The following is a 23,848-nucleotide window of genomic DNA, read 5'->3' as shown; positions in this document are numbered from 1 at the left end:
TTTTCACATACAGACATTGTATATTCATTTGCAAGTTGAGCATATGTGCATCAGATACATCCATTAGTTTCTGCAAATACTTACACCATGCCACTAAAAATAAATCTTTAATCTCAAAGAGCAGTAATACCATACTTTCAAGACTGTGGAAGATGTTGATTAGTCTCCTGCTTGGCAACCTTATAAAGCATTACACAGGCTGTATTTTATGTACCAACTGATTTCCACGGGTCTTCTCACCATATATAAAAATTAATCACTTTGCTTAAGAACTTTGCAGAACCAGGCCTTGGCTTTATAATGTCACACTCGAGGGAAAAGGACTTCATTTTTACATTTCCCATGCGTCTTAAAACTGCTTTTTTGTGTTGCAAATACTTCCTCAAACTAACCATGGAAATTTGGACCTGGGGCTGTATGTGAGGGGAGGTGCATGTGAAATATCTCCTATAATTTGTTAATCATCAGACACTTTCTCATTCCTTCCCTTTCCTGCCCGTTTTCATTACAAAGATGCTCAATGACATACGTTCAAGGCCTTTTCAAAAGAACAAAAAGGAGGAAGGAAGCACAGGTCAAAAAGGGAAATGAAGGGAAAAAGGAAGGGAGAAAAACAGAGGCTGTCAGGAAAGCAGTGCAAATAGCTGTAACAGCACTCTTCATTTTCTAAAGAAAACTGTAGTAAGGACATTTATTACCTTAGAAAAAGTTAATAATAATTGGGAGCTTATTAAAAATGAATAAATAAAAACAGAGGCCTCTATATGTACTGAAGGTATGTGATGGGTTGACCCCAGCTGGACACCAGGTGCCCAAAGCCACTCTGTCACTCCTTCTTAGCTGGACAGGGGAGAGAAAAGACAACAAAAGGCTCGTGGGTCAAGATAAAGACAGAGAGATCACTCACCAATTACCATCATAGGCAAAACAGACTCGACTTAGGGAAATTAGTTTAATTTATTACCAAATCAGAGTGGGATAATGAGAAATAAAAACCCTAAATCTTAAAACACCTTGTCCCCATCCCTCCCTTCTTCCTGAGCTCAGCTTCACTGCCAATTTTCTCTACTTCCTCCCCTCCAGTGGGCCCAGGGAGACAGGGAATGGGGGTTGTGGTCAGTTCACAACCCATTGTTTCTGTTGCTCCTTTCTCACACTCTTCCCCTGCTCCAACATGGGGTCCCTCCCACAAAAGACAGTCCTCCACAAACTTCTCCAATGTAACTCCTTCCCATAGGCTGCAGTTCTTCACAAACTGCTCCAGCAGTGGGTCCCCCATGGGGTTACAACATGTGTGGCAAGGTTTTAGTAGCGCAAACCCAATACAAGATACCACGGTGTCCTCCTGCGCAGTGCTTTTGAGAACTTTCAATGCAATGATGCAAACAAGAAGAAAGAGACTTTCAACACCGCCTGTCTGCTGAGTCCATAAAATAACATTTCAGCAATAGTTTTAATTAAAAAGCCCTCCAGTTTGGTGTCTAGTTACCCCGCAGTGTGTCCTTCCTCTCTGTTCTACCTCTATACAGTCAAGTAGCTTCTTAAAACCCATCCTTCCTGGGGCAACGTTTAGCTGTCATTTGGCATTAAATAAATGTATTGCTCTGAGACAAAGCTATTAAAAATATTCTGTGATAGCTAGATGAAACAAGTGGCATGAACTAGAGTATTTTGTACCGTTTTGTCAACATTTATACCAACGTTCAGTGGTTCTCTCTATCAAAATATGGTATTGCATGCTTTGCTGAAGAGAAGATAATTTCCTGTCCTTTACACAACCAAGACGACCATATCCTTCAGTAACTACCACATAGCAATTATCTACATTCTGCTTGCAAAAAAGCAGTTACAGAAAGTACTTAAATCCAGAAATAGCACAGCATTTCCTTCTGCTTTTGTTTAGCAACTAGAGCCAATACTAGGTGACAAAGACAGATCCCCAGACCTCCAAGCAGCATTTTCCAGAGAACAGTTTAAGAACTGCTGTTGAAACACATTTGGCCAGCCCTGGTCTCTTACAGCATGCACCAAGCAGCAAACTGAGGAGTCTGCTGAATATGCTATGATTTGCACCTTGCACAACCCTGTTTAATAAAGCAAGTAGTTCTTGTGACCCTAGAATGAATGAAGCCTATTGCCTCATGAGTTTACATCTTATGCCTGATTGATGCTGATGTCTAAAGAAGGCAGAAAACTTTTTTGCCATGATTGAGGCAGATTGTAAAGCAGGGTGCTTTTAGGATCACTCTTCCATGCTGTGTGTTTCCACAAAGCTTGCAGAACAAAAATACCTGAAAATTTGTCAAAATCAGTTGATACCAGCCATAGTTTCAAAAAGTATATTAAAGGGAGGGTTACCTGAATGGACACATTGCATGTGATGGTAGAAACCTTGCTTCTACAGAAAAACAAGTTTAAAAGATTCTAAGCTGTGAAATCCAAAACTGAACTCCACTTACCTTAGTGTTCATACAAGATTTTCCACGTTTATACTCTTTGTGACTTGCTCTTTTATCAAGCTTATTCCACAAAGCTTTGGCCTTCCACGTCGTCACTCTTGACTTCAGTTTGGTGTAAAAGTTTCTATTGTCCAAAGGATCTAATTCAAGTTGACGAGTGAGAATATTAAAGGCCTGAATAGTACCTTTGCATGTTGATGCTTGTACAAAGTTTTCAAATATCTGACCAGCTTGACTGTATTTTTCAACATCGTTTTCCCCCATGTTCTGAGAGAAGTGTTTGAAAAGGATTCAGCTGGAGCTTTCTTGTGCTGGGGTACAGGTGATCAACACTAGCAAGTACTTCCAAGCATATTATTCCTAGAAAAGACAAACACAGGTCTTGTTAAAGCAGGTTCTGCCTGACAAATTAAACCCACAAACTGCACATCCAATATGAACATAAAAACACAGAGTATGGGGACTGGACAACCAGGTACAAAAAGTTAGTAGTGGCATCTAAGATAAGCATTACAAACAAACATACCATACTTCTGCTGTCATGACATTTACTTCGCAAAGACTGCTATAAAAACCCTACAAACTCAAGTCTACTGCTTCAAAAACAGCCAGCTTCACTGAAAGGGTTTCTTTAATTTTTTTTCAGTGATAAGTGCTAGATAACGAAAAATCAAATGTCCAGATGATTTTCCCAAGCAGAATTTATGTCACAGCAAGTACACCTCTCGTAAAGTTTTAGTTTTAAGAATTCTTAGAAACCTGCAGCCAAAAGTCAACACTATTTGAGGGAATTTTCTCCTGTTGCACAAGCTTGGGCCAAGACTGCAGCTTAGCCAGAGCAATTTAGAATTGGCAGAATCACTTGCCACGAGCAAACGCACAAAACAGGCTAAGCAGAAACAGGTTACACCGGAACTGAAGAAACAGAAAACAAGTAACCACAGAGAGCTCCTCTTTTTCTAACTCTCTTGCCAAAACGAGAAAGAGTTCAGTGCTCTAGTGCATATAAAGGAATTTTATCTCCACATCTCCACACGCTAAATGCTGAAGTTATGTGTTTGGAGTCTTACCTTGTCATGTGCTGATGATATAAAGTAATGATGTTTGGCCCACTAAGGCCCGGTGGCTTTTCCTAGTAACATGATCACTGTCAAACTGTGCCTGATATTCCAAATACCCTTACATTCTGTAAGAGCAATGTTATTCTAAATCAACATAAGTTTGAAAGAACTAAAATACTTTCACTGTGGCACTCCCTTATCTTTCTTTAACCTTGCTCTCAATCTCTAATGGGGAGTGTCTTAGAGTCAGTCAAGGTCTACAGAAAATATCCAATTGGTTTTCACATTTTCCAAGAAAATTGTTACAGGTTATGTATAAACTTGTCCTCAGAAGAGGGTCTACCTGGACTCAAGTCCAGAGATTTAAGTCATGTATTCTTTTTCTTGCTATTAAAGAATTATCTACCAGCCCAAGAAACCAAAAACTAAATCAATGCTTGCCTAACCTCCCACATAATTAGTTATTTTGCTTGGAACATCATCTGTTGGCTGATAGTTTTAGAATAAATTGTTAGAAAGGCCTTTGAAGTTATGCTTTTTAATTTAACACTGTTCACAAACTACTCACTCTTGGCCTGCATTTCCTTCAAAGAAAAAAGAAAAACAAAACCAGTGTATTTAAGTAAAGAAGAGACCTACCATGTCTATCTGACAATCCTCTAATACAGAAAAATATTATGCAACTTATTAAAGAGATCCCATTGGGAGATATAAGGAAGCATTTGGAATACTCACATTCCCTGGCTGCACTCAAAATAAATAACCTTTGTGTGCACATCACCAGTCTGTTGTTGGTTTGTGGGTAAAATAAATTGGCAATGTTGAGAGTTAGACCAAATGTCATGATTAAATATTTGGTGCCAAGAATAAGTCAGGAAATTTTTGTTTTCCCCTCTGAATACTTCATTTATAGCATGCTCATGCCCTTTTTCTGAAGAGCTTTGTGGCTTTGTGAAGTACAAGCACAAACATTTTGTATGCCCTGACTTCTAGAAAGTCTAATTTTTCAAGAAACTGAGTGCCATGAACTCCCATTGACTCAACAGGAGTTCAGGACATCCAGCACCTTTCCAGGTTCAAGTCCTCAATGGTTAATGAGCAAACCACTCCAACAACTGCATGCAGGAGGGAGCCTGGCCATCTTCGCTACCCCAGTGCGGCTGCGAGGGGGGCCCAGTGTTCCCCTCACCACCCTGGCTTTGGGAACTCAGAGCTACACAGTGGGTTTCGGGTCAACAGATACAGAAGTTCCTAGGCAAGGGGAAAGGTAGGGGACTGCCATGCGAAGACACTGATACATGTCTGGGCTTAAGCTTTAGACATGAATGCTATTACAAGGGGAAGGCAAACAGGGCAACTAAAGATAGCAACAGCCCAGTCTAAGATGCTACAATGCTGCTTAAACAGCTTGATATAGAGGCACCCCAGGATTCAAAACCCATTGAAAAAAAAATAACTAAAATCAAGGATAAACACTTACTTTACCGATTTCCATACCTGCCCAAGATATTTTTTATAATAGAAAAGCCAAAATATTTTTATCTTCTCTCAAAATAATTATGAATAGCTTCTTGGGGAGTGGGGAAATGTCAGTGAAGTGTTCCGCTTTAGACATTTCAGCTAAGGGAGTGGCAGCCAAATTGGGTTTTCTTAAATCGCTATAAACTCACATGGCTACTGCCTCAGTGCTACCAAAGACTCTGACCAACTTAACAGCTATAAAACAACACTTGCTCTCCATTGTTTTCATTAGCTCACCACAAGACTGTTATCACACTCATATAACACAAATATCTTTAACAGTTAACTCTGGCATATCTGATAAGTGAGTCTGATCACAAGCTCTTTAATTTAATACCTTTTCCGCTCACAGAGAGGAGATTTTTATAGCCTCAGCTGTTTCCATCCAGCAAGGAAGCAGGGGAAGAGAAAAGCTAAAAGAGTAAAGTTATATCTGAACCAACCAAAGAAAAAGAGCAGCATGTGCCAGCGCTGATAACAGTGAGGAGAAGACAGAGAGATGGTCAGCAGGAGCCACTGCAGGCAAAGGGAATGGGAGGAAAACATTTTTAGTTTGATGCAAACCAGTGGAAGTAGGTGTTGCACACACACATGTGGCAGGCCTGGGCTTCCTCTGCCTTTCTACTGGGGAAGAGAGCAGCTGGGAAGGACAGCCACACCACCTTCCCCAGCCTTAGAACTTCACTCCTGCAACACTGCAAAGCCAGGACTGAGGCTATTCATTCTGGGCACAAAATCTCCTCGCGAACTTCCAAAACACTCCCATCTTGTCCACACCAAAAAGCTGTGGAGTGGCATCTCAGCAGAGACATTTGCTCACCAGTGAAGCATTTCTCCTCGCTATGTCAGAGGTCATGTTCTCCAAAAAAGCCACATTTTGTGGTCAAAAAGGCAGGATGAAACAGTGGACTTGGGTTACTGGGGTTTCTGGCTTGCTGGAAACACCGCTTTTCTTTCTCTTTTTTTTTTTTTTTTTTTTTTGGCATGAACACTGTGTTGACAGATGATGGAGAGGAAGATGGTGCTCAAAGTATCCGCAGCTCATGGAAAAGCATGCATTTTTTTCTGAGGAGTCACCAGTATTTCACTGTAGTATTGTACATAACTCACTAGAAACAATGCAATAAGGACAAGAAGTTGAATGGAGTAATTCTTAACTATAATTAAAGTTTCCTGATCTGTAACTGTCTCAAAGACTTAAGAGGCAATGCATAATCTGCTTACCTATAGTGGAAAAAGAACAGCGTTTGGGGAAATACGCGAGTTCTTTGAGTATTATATTTACCCTTTTTCTTCCTTCATCATATATCATATGGGGATGAAATACAGATCCAAAAGTCTCATCTAGCTGAGTATTGATGCTGAAACTGCAAACTACGCTTTTCAAAGTGACCACTGAACTTCCTCTGGAAGCACAATCCAAAAATATAATGGGTTTATCTGAAACTTTACTGAAGTGCTACAGCGCCAAATAAAAATTCAGACCACAGAAAGGAAGAGAATTAGAGAGAAGGAAACAGTCTGGACAAACAGTTCTTTTAAGTCAGAACTGAAGCATCCACGGGTTAGATTCACAACTAACAAGAACTGCCATTTTAGGTCCCAGGCATGATGTATTAAGCACATACAAGAATCTGGCCTTCCATGCAGCTTCCCGTGGTATTTACAGGAGTCTCTGGAGGGCTCCCAGACACAAAGCACAGACACTGGGAAGAAGGGTTGCATTCTGATGATCCCTTCTACTGTAGCAAGTGAGCCCAACCTCCTTTCCGCCTCCAGTCGGGGGCAAACAGGAATATCATATAAGAAAAGCTGAGAAGTGCTGTTCATGCCTGGTGGCTACCCAGGAAGAAAGTGAAGATCTTATTACAACTTAAAGGAAAGCAGTGCAAAAGGGACAGGGAGGAAATAGAAGTTAAAGCAATGGTGCATGTACAGAAGCAAATGCTTCCAGTCTTGGTTGATATTTCCTGTCAGTGAAACAAGCTCTGTTGCTGCAGATGATTTTGAGAAGAGTAAAAAAATGCCTTCACTGTCAGTAATTCCACTAATTATCACTAGTTAAATGGATGTATGGAGCTGGTTCACAACTGCACATGAAGCCTTTCAGCATAATAGAGCTAGCAATAAAGTTGACATATAGGAGTCATTAAACGAAAATAACTTAAATTTTTGACAGCAGTACTATGCGAATTGCTTGTCACCAGTGTTTTGAGGTAGTATACTCAAAAATTTAAAACCATTTTTGTCTTAGTTGTCCCACCAGAGAGAGTACAACTCTACTTTTAATTCAAACTTGCAGCACTTAAGTCCTTCCTTAGTCCCCTAATGGTCTGTTTCTAATATCTGAGAACATGTTCCTCGGGGAGATTAGAAAAGAATTAAATTCCCCACATTTCAATACCACTAATCCTGATTACACTTTCAATACAGCCCTAATTCTGCCATGTTTACCGAGAATAAATTCTTTTATTAAGACTTCAGTTTGGCATGCAGGATACAATACATTTATTGTTTGCTTACAGTTAGAAACATCAACAGAAACGAAAGACTGGATTCTGCAGCATCTGTAGTAATCATTTCCTTTGGCCCTCCCTCATCACCAGTAAAAGCTGCAGTATTTCTGCTGTCTCTTCCTCAACATAACTGTCTAAAATCTCAATACGATTATGATAAGTGAAATTTTCAAGTGAGACTAGCTGTGTTAGAGGATCTTCTATGTATTTTAACTTAGTTTCTACTCTCATTAGGCACTTTGCTTTCATAGTGACCGTTTTAAATATAATTATTTCTATCTGAAGGAAACATAGCTTTCTGGTGGTTTGGTTTCTTTGCATGTTTTCCTAGAACCGAAGGAAAAAAAAACATAAAAGGAAAAAAAAATATCTGACTCTGGTAATAACTGAAGCTCTCCCTTGCTTTGCTTATAAAACTAGTTAAAACACACAAAAGTACATTTGCCTAAAATACTTGTTTTCTATTGGTGACAAATAGAAAACACATTTCTTAAGATGCACAATCCTAACAGAAACATCAATGAACAGAAATTGCTTCTGAACAAAGCTTTGCAAACAGTCTCTCTTTATAAACAGACAGATTACTCTTCTGTATTTTTATAAAAAGCTGACTTCCACACAACTCTTGCAAAATAACTTTTCAGGCCAAGTATGGAATTCAAAACAGTTCCTACCGAGACACTCTGTGCCTATGAACTTACCAGGTTACCGTACACGCTATCAGCTTGTTTTGCTAAAGTTATATGAGACATTTCAAACATAAGCCTTCCAACAAGTGCTGCTGTGCCAGTTTAACCTGCCACATCTGGAATCATACCACAATAAAATATAGCTGGAAGCATGTGCACAAGTACACTAACACTTTGCAGTGAGGATTTTAGATATGTTCACAAAGAATCACATTAAATCCTACAGGTATGTAATTTTATTTTAATCTGCCACACGGACTAAATCACATTCCACACATTCTGAAGTTGAAAGCTTTAAAAAATAGTCCAGTTTGTTTCTTGACATTACTGGTCTGAGCTTTCCAGTATTACTGTGGGAATACACTAAGACACTGACAAGTAAAATGAGATCAGCCACATAAACCAGCTGCTTGCATATGTCTCCATTCATGCAGACATACAGCATGGGCACAGGCAAAGAACGGGATGATGCCCAAGGGTCCACAGGCATAATCCCAGAGATGGAGGCTCAAATGCCTGCCCCTGCCACAGCCACTGGTGGGCCAGGGCACGCTGTACTAGCTTTGCCATATGGCCACTCTTGCAACCCAAAGTTCAGATAACACAGAACAGAAAACTGGCAATCACAGGGTTCACACCATTCTGCCGCCTGCACAGGAAGTCCTGTCCTGTGAGCATCACTAAAACCACCAGATACTCATTTTGCAAAGCACACGCACAAGTATTTCAAATGAATGACAATACACAGTTTTCCAGGCATCTGTATGCAACATATACTTAAAATTGTTCATCAGAAATACTGATGCATTTCAGAGGAGTTGTAAAATTGTAACTCTAAACTTTTAAGTCTAATGATATTGAGGACAAATGTCTCTAGCCCAGTTATTCTGTGCAGGTTACAGTGAGTATTTAAAATGATCTCTAACAGGGCTGCTAAAAGCTCTATTACTAGATCACAAGTTTCCATATAGTCTATATCTACAAAGCTAACTGTACATGATTAAGCCACAGTCATTAGGGGTTAATGTTGTACATAAACAAGATATTAAAACCTGACTCTTGTTTAGACTGGTTACAAGAAAGAACATTTTTCAGCTCTGTTGTAGTAGATTAGAAATACAATGTAAACAACAGTAGAAAGTTTATGCTGATGTTTTCCTCAGTTAGGATCACAAGAGCAAAGGAAGAAAGTATAACATAAGGATAACATCAGCCAGCAAGTGCGTGCACCTCTTAAGAAAAGGCACCTGTTATTTGAAGTTAGAAAGATGTTATGAAAATACCGTCAGTGAAAACATTTAAAAGGACAAACTTCAAGCTCTTTGAAAATCCTGCCTTTCTTTTCCTGTAGTGACATTTAATTTCAAGCTCACAAACTGGAACAGCGGAGATATAAAAGTTAATCACAGAACAGGCAGTGGGTTGGCTGTTTTTCAATCAGCACAAGATCTTCTAGTTTTAGTAAGATGTTAGGACACTGGGCCAGACTAATTCAGAGAACAAGTAATATCCCAGCTACCATTACCGAAATCACATCCAGCAGGGAGGCGGGAGGGCCAGGCACATCGAGCAGAGGCAGATGACACGAGAGGATGATGGAGAGGGAGCTCTGGCACCACTCCTGCCTGGCTGCCAGTGGGAGCTTTGACATCCCACTCCCTCTCACAACCCCACGTCCTCCTCTCTGCTCTTCACCCCCAGGTCACAGGGAAGACTTAGATGTGTCTGTGAGGAGCATGAAAAAATGCATACCCACTAGCTGACAGAGCTATGTCAGCAAAATCCCTCGTATAGATGCAGCTATACCAACAAAATTGAGCCACATTTGGCAGCAGAGGTTCCTCTAGTACAGCTTCCCTTTGTATGCATGGGGACATAATTATGGAGGTAAATACACCATGAAAAAGAACAAACACATGAACCAGGAAAAAGCAGACTCTCTTAGTCAGCAATCATGGAAATAATGTTGGTTCGTGACACTTTGCGAATAGGGATAATCCAGAAGGATGGGGCAGCTAGATAGGCTATGAACTGACACAGCAACATGAGACTGCCAAGGCCTTTCGCAGTGCCCGAAGAGTTGTCATCACATTTCCTGGCCCCCAGCAGGAATCATGGGGCAAAAGGGGCCACCATCGGTGCCTTCCTGCTCTCTCCAGCTGGAAGCCACCCTATGTCCAGATACACCCTGTCCCCTACTGTGGCCACTCTTGACCCAGACGAACTATGGAGCAGAGAAAGGTGACCAGCACTGCTGCTACTCAAACTGAGAGCTGCAGAAAGACATCAGCTGGAGACACCAGAAAGTGCCTTGCAGTGAGGAACCAGAGAACTGCAGATACCAAAATAAGACTGTCTTTTGTTTCCCCTCAGGATTTCTGTGACAAAGGAAATTAATGTTTGTTTGGGGTTTTTTACGCAAAAATATAAAATTATGGCTGTGCTGAAGGAAACTGCCCAGGATATGTTTTGGAAGAAGAAAAAGAACAGCACCAATGTTAACTTTCACAGAGCACATGCCAAAAGCTCTCTGGAGTATGCTTCTGATTGTCTTTCCAAGTGTGGATCTCTGGTTATATGTCTTCTCTCCAGTATGTTCCCCTCTTGTTATTCGGGCTGCAGCAATTATCCAAGAGCTGAACAGGAGGAATAAACAGTCAGCCCAAGGACTGCAAGACCCCAAGAGCTCCAGGCCACAATAATTCATTTGGCAGAGCTGCCCTCATCTGTAGACATCAGACTTCCAGATCAGTAACTCGGATTAATCCACTGAAAACACAGACAGTACTGCATTGCCAATCATCAAAGAAATAAAACATTCTGGGCAATATTTCATATGCATTCACACATGCTTTTAGGAATCAACACATTCCATTGTTAAAATTTTTTTAATGCAAGCTAGCACACAATACTTCCTGCATCTTATTGGCGTATTAATGTTATCAGTCACACTGAAATTCATGGGAACCACAAGTTAAAGAAAGAGAAAAAGAATTTTTTTTTTTAAAAAAAACAGTTTTGGGTTGTGAATGCTAGGTTCCTTGGTTAGAGTAATGTCAGTTCACCACCGAAAACCAGCTATTGAATGACAGTAGAGAGCTGCAAAGCCTCACCCAGACAAGTCAGCCAGAGGGTGGTGGAAAACCAGAAAATGTAGGTTAAACACCAAACTCTGCTCCAGGGAACATTTACATGAGAAGACAAAAAAGAAAGCAAGCTACTGGGATTGCTATATATCTGTTTTCTTTTTTTTTTTTGTCCTTGTAAACTGGACCCATAGTTACCAGAAGAGACTAGAAAAGACATCGCTTCTGAAAGTAGAAACAGTATTTTTGGAAGAAAATGTTCAGGACAATTTCTACCCTCTCTCAGCCTTGACTTCCCAAAAAATGAAGAAAAACAAAGTATAAAAAACCCAAATAAAGATTCCAATAGAGTTACAAAAACATCATCCATTTCTGCTGCAGAAAAATTCTCTCAAACAAGAAAATACATCTTGAAACATTATTTTTGGGAAAGCCATCAGAAAAAACAAACACCAGTGGGAATAAAATGTTAGGAAGCAGCCTCTTCAAAAAAATCCTCTGAGGGTATAACATCATTAGCCAATAATAGGAGACATGACAAATGCATCACTGTTTTCACAAGGCAAGCTGAGATATAGTCAGAATTAAATTATGATTCATTTTCTCCAGCACAAAAAAGATTACTAGAAAACGTGAAACAAAAAAAGCACTTTTTAACAGTAATTGTTTATCACACAGCATGGTTCCAAAAGCCTGAAGTTTAAATACTCTGTTAATCCTGTCAACAACATTAAAGGTCAGAGGTGGATGCACCTTTTCATGTTCAAGTCTTTATGCAACACTGGCCACTTGCTACCAATCACCTACCAAGCAGAATGACCTAAGCTTAAACACATAGAAGATGTTATCATGAGGCTCTTTAGTCATTCTTTCATTTAGAAAATTTATTTTTCCATGTACGGGTACTTTACTGCATGTAAGTGGGCAGACACTGTAGGAACGTGGGCACTTCTAAAGTGCCAAGGCAAGGAATAATGTCACTTTTTTCTAAAAAGTTACTTTACTCACTGTCATCTAGTCCTAACACGCACTTTATAGGAGATTCAAAATTTCTTAATGAAAGAATGCATCTGTAGGGAGACTATGGCCAACATCAACACATACATATCTAAAAGTCAATGTCAACAATGCTTTCAAAGAGTTGAGCACCTGTAAGTGCAAAAACATGGCAGGTATGTTAGACACAACCAGAAAGTCCTAAAACAGTGTTACCATTTCATTCCCACATGAGGTTACACGTAACAGCGACAGGGTTCCTTGGGGATCCTGAAATGACATCATGTGGTGACTACATGTTGCTTACTTGAGTATAATGTTTGCAGTACCAGAGTAGATTAAATGCATTGCATTTCTTCCCCTTTCAACAGCTACAGGAAGACAGAGGTAAAGCTGCTTTGGTGCCTCAACTCTCACAGCCTGTAATTTTCAGAGAGAGAAAGGATTAACTGGTTCTGGGTTTGCAGAGTGCCTGGTACACAAGGTCCTGATTAGAGCTGGCTTTCTGAGAGAAAACAACAATTTAGGAAGGAAAGTGGTTTACAGAAACCTCTTGGGTCAAATTGGTTTTGCTTTAGCATGGCCCAGCCTCTGCCAGCCAGTTGGACGCCCACTGGCCCATGCTGCAGTGCTGATGGCCCCCAGGGCTGCACTAGGGAGGGCGTGGGGTGGCTGCGCCCTCGCCCCCACCACCATGGGCTGCTCATGGCCCCTGCGTGGTCTCCGATGCTGAGCCCGCACAGCCTGACCCCCTCCCTCCCCACGCCTGCTCTGCCAAGAGCAGGAACTAGGGAACGGGAACTGTTAGAATACTGAAAGCTTTTTCTCAACTTTTGAGCAGAAGAAAACCCAAATTCCCTTCATCCAAGATGCTTACATAAAGCAAACCAACTGAAGACATGAAGATGTATTTCGTGATTACAGTTCCTTCACATATAGTTCAAACAATTTTAATATCCCCCAACTTATAGATACCAAAAAAGAAAACAGATAATTGACCATCAGAAAAAAGATGGAGAGAAAAATTTCTGGATGCAAGCTATTCACAAAGGAAATATTCTTAAGTTCTCCACTTTATAAATATGACTTTTAAAAAAGTTTTGTTACTGAGCCTGAGACCTTACATTGGCTTGGACTTCTCTCCAGTTTTACATTAGCACAGATTTCTCCCTCTCTTCTGCATACAGGTAAACAGTATTGCTTTTATTTCACTGAAATGTGCAACCAGATCTTTATCTACACTCCAGTTATCAAGCTTTAGTTTACTAGGAATAAAGAGTTAGCTAATGCCCTAATACAGTGCCTGTATTACCACCGTGATTAAATGCTAACGCAACCACTGCCCCAAGAGCTATATGCAAAAAACAGCGTAGGCTTTGTTGCAGCATCTTTCAAAAGTAGGACATCCTTGGAGCTCACTACATGGGGCTCTGAGTGTTCATAAACCCATGAAAACAGCACAAAACTAGCCTTTACTTGTGCTGCACTTCCTTAGCTATTTCATTACAGCCTGTAGCAATCTGCATTTGGCATCTCACTCTGCCACTGCCATACTGAGCCTGACTTTTGGCCTGGGCATCAGCATGCAGGTGGCTGGTGAAGGACAGGCACAGATAGAGCAGGGCAGATCTGTGTTTGGACCAGACCAAATTCTGCCATTGCCTCCGTCACAGCACAGTGATAGATGCTGGTTAGGGATGAGCAGTCTAAGGACCCTCATGCAACACCGTTCATTACTCTGTTGCAAAGAAAATCCAAATTGGCAGAAACACCCCTAAAGATAATCTAGTACCTTTCAGCTTTGTAAAGCACTGGGGTGGGGGAAGAAAAAAAAGAAAAAAGAACTTTAGAGGTACTGTTGGACTGGTTTTGCTCTTCACCTTTTCTTTCCAGCTGGGTGGTTTTGTTTTTTTTTTTTTAAAGGATACATGAATATTTTTATTTTTTCTCCCCCCAGACAGTTGCTTGAAACTGCTACTTGGATTACCAGAGAGAATGAGCAAGTGATACACTGCATAAAGCACAAGGAAAGCAATGAGATTTTCTGAAGTAAAAGCTGAATTATGATGCATCTGAAATTGCAGTATTTCCCCTTTCAATTTTGAACCAAAGTTATAAACAGGTTCTTCAGTACATGCTGCACCCACAGGCATGTGATCACAATTGCGTTTCAGGTATTGTGCAGTTATTGCATGGAGAGAAGAAAAAAAAAAAGACATACACCAGAAGTTTTGGACAGTTGGCACACCAGGTCCAAATGCATACAATCAGCATAGTATGAGCTCACTCCCATCGAAAAAGAAAAAGTGAGTCAACGTACAATCTAAACCTCAAATGAAATAATCTGAGGAGGAAGAAGTATGGAACAAGTTTAAAGTTTATATGACCTCTGGAAGCAAAATTTTCAAGGAATGGTGCTTTTTGCATGCAAATCTGCAGCCAGATAGTACTTACAAGAAAACTCTTAAACCAGAGGCCAAAGGAAAAAAAAAAAGGCACATCAGCATGAAAAAAGCTCATATGCCAGTCAAGATATTTCCATAATGCATTTCTAAATCAGAAATCCTTATGAAAGGGAGGCAGAAAGTGACTGCAACAGTCACCAAATCAGTCCATTCCTTTAAAGTACAACATGGGAGTTTTTACCCCCGCCCCCATTCCTGCCAAGCGCAGATCACTATGAAATACATTAAGTTCAAATACTCCAGAATCTCCCCTGTGTGTAGCACAGATTATCATAGCAAAGGCTTTGAATATCACTGTCTCTTTGATGGTGCTTCTGGTGCCTGGTGCAGCTAGGCAGGATGAGAGAGAGGGCTGTCAGACCTCAGGCTTCTATCAAAGCTAGACTGAGCATGACTTCTTCACTGATGCCATCAACTTCAGGGAATTCCTTTCAAACGAGGTCCATCAGACATACCACTGGCTGCATCTAGGGAAAACGGGCTCCTTTCTAGCCAGATTAACCTGCTACCTTAAACTGCCACATTTAAAACCACACATGCAAAGATCCAAGGATATATTACAGTGATTTAAGCACATATCCCAAGGCTCCTGCTGCCACTAACAATGCAGAGCCTTTCATGAGAAACTCTTTTGTTTTATTCCCTATGTTAGTTTATCTGTGCTGCACAATCCAAAGCCCTCTTTGCCCCACCACATATAGCTGGGGCTCTTCCACCTCTGTCCCTTGTTGACCTGCAGTCCAGCCAGTGAACATGACCAGTGTACTGCCTCTGGGGGAGCAACACAAGCACACCGAGAAAAATTCAAAAGTCATAGTAACAAAGTGTTTGCTTACCAGATGCCCTAATGCAGCGAGTGACATCCAGAACAGTTTATTCCTAGCTTTCTATGACTAACGTGATAGGATTCTTCAATTAGCAGCTTATTTTGTTTTCACTGTGACAAAAGATGCCATATGTTTTCATAAAAGAAGTAGACGAAAAAAATTTTAAAGAGGTGTAAATTACAAATGTTGAGTTACATGAGTGGCCATTACAATCTCTCCTGTCGTTCCTCGTAAAATGTGCATGTGAAACACCACTTTATATTGGGTCTAAGGGAGAATAAAGTGCAAAAGGCAGCACTTCACTGGATTCCTAATATCCAGCGTATCAACTAATTATGAATCAATTTTTGCAGAGCATATTTCCCCAAGGCATCTTGACAGGCAGCGTATGGCAATGTGTGAACAGTTCACCTTGGTATTTTCAGGTCAGACTATATCCTAACTGGCTGAAAAGCACCCCTCATTTCTAAAAACAGAAGCTGACAGCTTTGCACAGGCCCCTTACAGCCATCTTCTTGCAGTTGGGGCAGCTGCACTTACGTAATTACTCCTTTTACCTCGTGGCAGACCTTTATTGGCAGGGCCACTCCAGAGGAACCATGTCTCATAGTGCTCTGGCAGAGGTCTATTAATCATCAGCGGGTTAAAAGGTCAGATTAGTAAATCTGCTTAAGGCACACACCCAGCAGGCAGTGCAAGGATCTCAACCAAGGACATTCAGCACAGACACTTCTCTGGATCTACAAAATACCTGAGCAGGCAGAGGAAGTGCATTGCACTCGCAGGCACTACCTTCACAGAGCAGAGTGTCCATCCAGGCTCTGACAGACTGCTGTAACTTTATAGGCACAGATGCTTCACGTGTTAAGAAGTACAATAAATACAACATGTTCATATTTCCCAGACAGAAAACCCAGATTATTAGCAACAGTTACCAACACAATTACCACAGGAGTTCTCAAATAGATTTCTCTACAGTCTTGCCTACATCCTATTTTTCTGATCCCTATGAGGTTGCACACCAGTGCATCTCACAGCTTAAAGCTGAAAATTTTACTGCTGGAAGGCGATAAGAACATAAACTAGAATATAGGCTTAGAGGAGAGAAAAAACAGGTAAAGGCAAAAAAAAATGAATGAGCAACTAAAATACAGTTTTGGTGGAAGAAAAAAGAACCTTTGGCCCAAGTCTCCGCCACTTTGACACTTTCTTACAGAAGTTCATGACAGTTCTGGAAGTGACACTGACCAAAAGCTTCAAGTCACAGTATCTTGAGAGAAATTTTTAAACATGCAATACAAGCAAAAAGTTCAGCTGTTTCCACCTCTCCTTAGCATTGGCAAGGTTATCATTACACTGTGTCACCGCTGTAAAACAAATCCAGTCATCTACAATTGCACCACAGAGAAGATGGCTCTGCTGAAAACAGGGGAGGGACTGCATCTGCTGGGGTGTGCCAAGCGAAACTCATCAGCATCACAGCACATGACTAAGCACGTATTCGGGTACGTCAATACCCAACCACCAATTTGAAAAATAAAAGGTAATTTCTTCTTATCTCCCCCCTCCCACCAACCTGTAAATATGGGAAAAGACAGAACATTGCTAATTAAGTTTAAGAAGCCTTAACAAGAAAAAAAAAAACCCACATCACAAGGTATGAAACAACCATTCACACAGGACAATGACTGTTACTATTCTATTTATGATTAAAATGTATCAGGTAAGAAACATTAGAAATTAGGATCCTATTTCTAAAAGTAGAAAGGTGAGTGCAGATACACTTGACAGAGACTATTCATGTGAATACAGGCCTGTAAGGTAGGTAAATAATTACTGTAAATGTTGCCTTTTTTGCTTAATTTTAATAGCGAGAGGTAATACTTAGGTTGTCAATACTAGTTTCTAATGACTAGGTCCAGAACAATCAATTAGTTTTCATTTTAAATTCCCCAGACCTGGTAGAAAAGAGAAAAGCTCTCTCTCTTCTGGATATCTTCCCCCAAGAAAGCAGAATAATCATTAAAATCATAATGGAATCAACAGCCAAAGAAAAAAAAAACACTGTTTGGCTTCACTTCCTCCTCCAAAATGAAAAAATACATTCATTTCAGCCCTGCATCTGGCATAATATCCCCACAAAATACTAGACAACAGAGAAAATCCATAAGGAAAGCAGGAAAATTTGGATTCAAAACATAAGCTGCTTCTTAGTATGTCAAAGGTGTATTTTCCTCATTAGAGAAACAGTCATTAAAAATCAATGCAATGAAGGCTTCCATGAACTCATCAGAAGCACTGATCACAACCTTACAAAGCCTAGCAGGAAAGTTAAAGTAATGAAGTTGCTTTCTACTTTGTAGAAGTACCAGTAGTTCTCTCTCACACATTTTCAATAGACTCTGCACATGGGTTGGCATATCGGCTGCACAACAGCCAATTAGGTAGACAAGGAAAGCCTTACCATTCTTTGCTCGTCTGTATGTTACTTCGGTAGAGTGAATAAAACTGAAAAGTGGTTCACAGTCTCTTTGTGCACTAGAATTATTAGAGTAAAAAACCTGTGATAGATCTGCATCGATACTTAAATTAAATCTTGTATGCAAATGCAGACCTGCTATCCCTTTATTTATCTTAGAAATCAGCGAACTAAAAGACAAATAATTATACAGCTATTTTCCAGAAGCCAGTGTTTGTAGTTATATTGGCTTGAGATTTCAAATGAGCCAGATCACCTTTTGGACAGGTATCCTATTAAGTTCTAGGTCAGTTATGTCTTGTGGAATGTTTTACTTGTCAAAGAACACACAAAGCTTTACCTCAAAGGGCAAGAGAGTTTCATATTGACATTACTTTGTAAAACTACCTGCTTTACCTGACCATCTGAAGGATGCATACAAATGCTCCATTAAGAAAAGCTGAGTCAAGAAACTCTATCAAACACAGTGTTAGGTCATTTGTGTATTTTATTGAATGTCACGTTGAACCTTGTATTTACCTTTGTAGGAGGAAAGTATTGTGAGCAACACACAAAAACATCTCACCTTGCTCCAAAACAGTCGTGTAATTCCTTTTATTCTCTATTAATGCATGATAAACATAAAATAAATGGTAGACAAATATTTCACCTCCATAACTAAGCTTGAAGATGCTTCTACATGCAAGTTACTAACAACATCAATTCATTCATTAAGGCAGGTAGTAGCTAAAGACATAGCTATATACAGGTTCCGTGGTATATATTTAAATGCATGCATGCATAAAGAGGTCCAAGGTCAGCATCCCACTGAGTCCACCTCCAGGGGAGAATTGGTGCTTCTGAAGGAATAAAGCCATTCCCCTCTGTATGCTATTCTAGATTTATCTTGAAAATGGATATGTGAAGTATTTATTAAAATTACTCTGCAGAGGATACCAAGGGCAATTTTTTTTCCTGATGACATGCACAAAGCAGGTTGGCCTAGTGCACATTAACCTATTCTCCTGGCCGCTTATCTAAGCATCAAAGTTATGAATAAGATGTGGCTGATCTGTAGCGCTGGTTATGCCTTACTGTACCACACAGAGCAGCTCTGCAGTATGTGCTGGGGAGTATTACATTACTCATCACCCCTCTGCCGCAGTTTCAGCTCAGATACCTACACCCAAATATAAACCAGGTACCCAGGACAAGACCCAGCGCTTCATTAAATATTTGGCACGTTGTCTCAAATTACCTTTGACACACAGGGTTATTTATACATCATGGCACATTGCAGGCCTCTGCGACAAGATAGCATCACACAATGCTGTATGTCAGGAATGCAGGCAACAGATTTAAACCAATCCCCGCTTCAAGACACTTTTACTAGGAAGCAGGTCACAAACTGAGTAATATCCGTTTTATGCACTGAAAAATGTATGCTATTCATTTCCAGGAAATAAAGTCAACCACCCTAATCCTTCTTCCCTCTCACATACACCCCTCATCAGAACAACAGAAAGGTGATTTCTTTTGTCTTAACATGTTCGCTGTTGGGATGTATTTAGTTCTTTATACAAGCCCTATTCTTCCTAATGCATTTGCTAGAACACCTAATGTTGACTTGGTGCAAGGGCAGTGTTTCAGAGAGTAATTACAGCAAAAGGTATTTGATTACATCCACCAAATTCAGTTCTGAATATGCACCAATAGTTCATATTTACGGAGCTTGTTTCCAAGCCTTGAACACGTGCACATTTCTGATATTCATTCAACCACATTAATGTTCTGAACTCAAATACTGTATGGAGAAGTGTCAGCTGTTACTTTAAAAAATCCATAGATAGAAATGGGAAGAACCTACATTCTGCATCCATCTTACGAAGCAAAACTCTGAAATCTGAAAAATGGCTCCAGACTTCAATATTCTTCTGTCCCTACAGCCATGGAACTACTTAAACAATTTTCTGAACTGATAGAAAGGCTGCATAGGTGGCAACCATAGGAATTAGTAGCACTCAGTGGTAGGGGAAAACCAAATACTGAGCAGACGGCTAGGAGTTTGGATCTGAAAGAGAACTCATTCACATAAATTATCCAAACCCAAATATCACATTCCATCAACAGTTCCTTCAGTCCAGCTAGGATGGAAATGAGACCTGGAGAAGTAAGTTCTCTTCTCAGGACGCTCACTCCTTTACAACCTCTAACAGAAGAAAAGCAATGGTGATTCAAGTGTACAAGTATATACTGTACCAGATCCACAGCTGGGGTGAAATGATGTTGACAAGAATATTTTTAATAAATAAATAAAAAGCAGCAGTGACTACACACTTACTACCATGAAGTCAAGTCCAAGTACCTCCTGCAACACAAGCCCTGAATTTTCTCCTAATCAGCTCATATTGCTACTTAAAATTATTCCCCAGCTCAGCACAAGGTGACAGAGCATGAAAAAAATCCATAAGAAACAGCCTGATAACAAGCATATACAATAGATGATCCTGTACAAAAGGAAGCTGATCTCATGAGTAAGCAGAAACCAAAAACTACCCAGCATCTTGCAAAGTTTGTTATAAGGCTAATGTTTAACCAGGTGTTTTTTTCAGCTGGAGAGGGTGTCAGCAGAGAACATTGCGTTGCATTATTAATTTCTCCCTTGCTTTTAGCAACTGCCTTCAGAGACTGCATTTGTTTCTCTAAATCCTTTTGTTACTCCCCATGTGCAGAAGTTTAGAGGCCAAGGGTATTGCACATCCCTAACACCACTAACAGATGGGACTCACCTCAGCCAGTAACACAGATTATAGTCACTGTGATACACTCTCATCTGATTACATACAAAAAAGAATTCCACTATTTGCCAAACCCAAATCTTCTCAAAGAGAGAGGAAAACTATTCTACCTTCTGCTTTGCTTTTTTCAAAATTGTGAATAATTTTTTTGCTGGATTCCAATCATATGTGATTTGCACACAACAGACTAGCAAAAAACATCTTGGAGGATTTAAAATCCTTCCAACTGGCTATTGGAGTTGCCTATTCAGGTAAGAAAACGGCAATATGTTATCTGAACCACTTAGTCTTTCACAAGTAACACTATATAAAAAAAACAAACATAAAATATGCAGAAGAGTTAAGATAAGCAATCAAATTACCATAAGACTATTTAAAGTTGATTACAAAACATCCCCACATATTCCCAACAAAAATTTCACATGGCTTTGGAAATTCTGTTTCGATGCTTAGATATGGCAGTTACACAGAAAGATGAGGATGAACTGTAACACCCCCTTAGGCATTACTGTAGTCTACACAGGCAATAAGCTGCAAGCTTAAAAGGTCTGAGAAGGATTTATCGTGGACTAACAGATTCAAATAACCTGCTTTTTAGGAAGACAAAACTCCCCAACACACACTTACAACGGCAGGCATAGTCATTCTAAAAGCTGAATTGGTAATATCCACCTGGCTGAATGCAGCAAGTGGAGAAACTGCTGGCATATGTTCAGACCAATGCAGATGAGATGCCAGTGACAAGAACAAAAGTTTAAATCTAATCCACATATTCCCATCACACAATTCAATAAACCATCTGCCTGAAGGAGTCAGGCCCCAGATAGGAAGCTTTCAGAGGCCAGCTAACAAAACATAGCAAAGTGTCCAGAAGCAGACAGGCAGGTGATCTCTGAACTCATGGATTGTCTTCAGAATCACTCCCTCCTCACCACGTCTTACCATTACAACTCTAGGGAGGAAAAAAGCAGCAAGAAATGAACCCAAATTTCCTCCTAGTTACATCAGTGTTACTGGGACACCAAAATAAAAATAATCAGAACTTAAACTAAATATAAGCTAGAGCAGTAGTGTCTATTACAATTTGTGCTTGTGGTAGGGTCTGCCTTTTCCAACACAGAATGGGGCTTCCCTTGCTCCCCATCCTGCACAGTAAACTGCCAGCAAAAATTTGGAGGAGATAATAAAACAAAACAAAACCTCCCAAGACATAACCCCTCACTGAATGGGGGGTTATGAACTCAGAGCAGGAAGAAGGCTTGATAGCACACACAGCTCAGATTTAAGCATATCTGAATTTTTTCCCTTTCATGGAACTAAGAGTCTAAATATGACTAAAGATCATTTTGGGGACGTTTTTACTTGCTTGTAAATGTAACTATGCATAGATGAAAGAGTTATTCTTAGTCATCTTCTCCATGTCAAAAATAAACCCAGCAATTTCTAGAATGTGTCACAATACAATATTAACTATGTGTTTGCACAGTTACCGAATCAGTGGACACTTAATAGCCTTAATTTAGAATATCTGTATTTTCTGGAAACAGCCTAATGTACCATGCTGGAATACCCCAAACTACTAATACCACTTCTGAAGGAGTCAATCTGCAGCATAAACACCTCTAAAACCCTCCAGTGATGAGCAAAGCAAACAGCGTGCCATCCCTTAGCAGCCAGGCTGCCAGACACAGAGCAGAGGCTGCATTTTTCAAATTAATGGACTCCTCACACAGAAAGAGCTTGAAAAGAGAAGGTGCAAAGAAACAATTTACTCACATACAAAACGCACATGCTAAATATAGATGATACATGTACTCATGTATTATACAGATACACGCATGCCGGGTTGCCTGTACAGACATACAAAACAACCCCTCAGCCTTTCTGAAGCTTGTTGGCTCTGGATACAACCTGCGAGCAAGCTGAGAAAACACAAGGACCATACAGGGAGGCAGACCTCAATTTCAGTCATCTGAAATTGTCTTCGTTTTAAGGGAATCAGAACACACCGTGTCCCTAAGAAGCAAATCCTCTTCCAGTAGAAAGCAGAGGTTTTTCTGCTGACGCCAGGGGAATCAAACTGAGTTGAAGGACTCCTGAGGAACAGATACACGTTACCAAGGACTCACAACAAATGTTACAGCTACATGGAAGAGCTACATGGGAAATATATAGCATTTGAAAGTTTTCCCTTGAGTTTTCAAGATACTAATTATAAAATACCAGAGCAGTGAGACAGCTGGAGCAGATACAAGGTATGTGCTGAAAGAGGTGAAAGACTTAAAGCATACTCACAAAGAAACCGAACAGCAATCACCTCTCTTGTTTTATGGTTTCTTACACTTAAAGAACATCTCCAGCCAAAAAATAGATGCTCTCATCTCCATAAGGAATGGGACATGGCCACCAGACAAGAAGATGCTGCTTCAGAATATTTTAGAAAAAATCTTTTCAGATCATATTTACTTCTAGATTCTAGACAAAACTGAAGGAAATCTGAACTCCTCACAAACAGCAGCGCAACCACCCCCCCAATATCAGGGATATTGTACTGCATACACCTCTAGAGTGACATTAAGGCAACTAAGGAAAAAAAAAAATAAATCAGAGTTTCAAACAGAGATGACTTCTCATTTCTGTATGCTTTTCTATACATTTCTATGTACTGGTTTGCTAAGAACTCACCTAGTTTTACAGACAGGGCAGAAAAAGTCATGTCACTTGCTGCAGGCAAAAGGAATTAGAATGCAGGATCCTTCAGTTTCTCATCAGAACTTCATTTCTCCACCACATAGTATAAGATGCACCTCCAATATTTTTTTCTAGTACTATGAAGAGAGCAGCACTAACTAATGTCAAGCAGCATTTTAAAACCTTTTTTTGTCATGTTATCGACTTTAGAGGTCTGTTGAACATGGGGAACAACATATATTTTGCAGCAACAATCATGAAAAAGAGAACTGAATAAAATG

The 23,848-nt window shown here is 40.1% G+C and overlaps 1 protein-coding gene across 11 annotated transcripts in view; it reads right to left on the bottom strand.

The window, feature by feature from the left end:
- Positions 1–23,848, bottom strand: part of MICAL2 (microtubule associated monooxygenase, calponin and LIM domain containing 2) — a 130,214-nt gene that overhangs the window by 104,288 nt on the left and 2,078 nt on the right. For all 11 annotated transcript variants that reach the window (XR_012630904.1, XR_012630905.1, XR_012630906.1 and 8 more), the window contains exon 2: positions 2,460–2,819. Coding sequence is in view for 8 of the 11 variants with exons in the window: in XM_074884325.1 (XP_074740426.1) it covers positions 2,460–2,723 (264 nt within the window). In the remaining 3 variants the exon portion in view is untranslated. The remainder of the gene's footprint in view (positions 1–2,459; positions 2,820–23,848) is intronic.

Source organism: Strix uralensis, chromosome 15 (genome assembly GCF_047716275.1).
Source record: "Strix uralensis isolate ZFMK-TIS-50842 chromosome 15, bStrUra1, whole genome shotgun sequence".
Lineage (NCBI taxonomy): Eukaryota > Metazoa > Chordata > Aves > Strigiformes > Strigidae > Strix > Strix uralensis.
The sequence above is the reverse complement of the archived record's forward strand: the minus strand, read 5'-3'. Positions and strand labels throughout refer to the sequence as shown.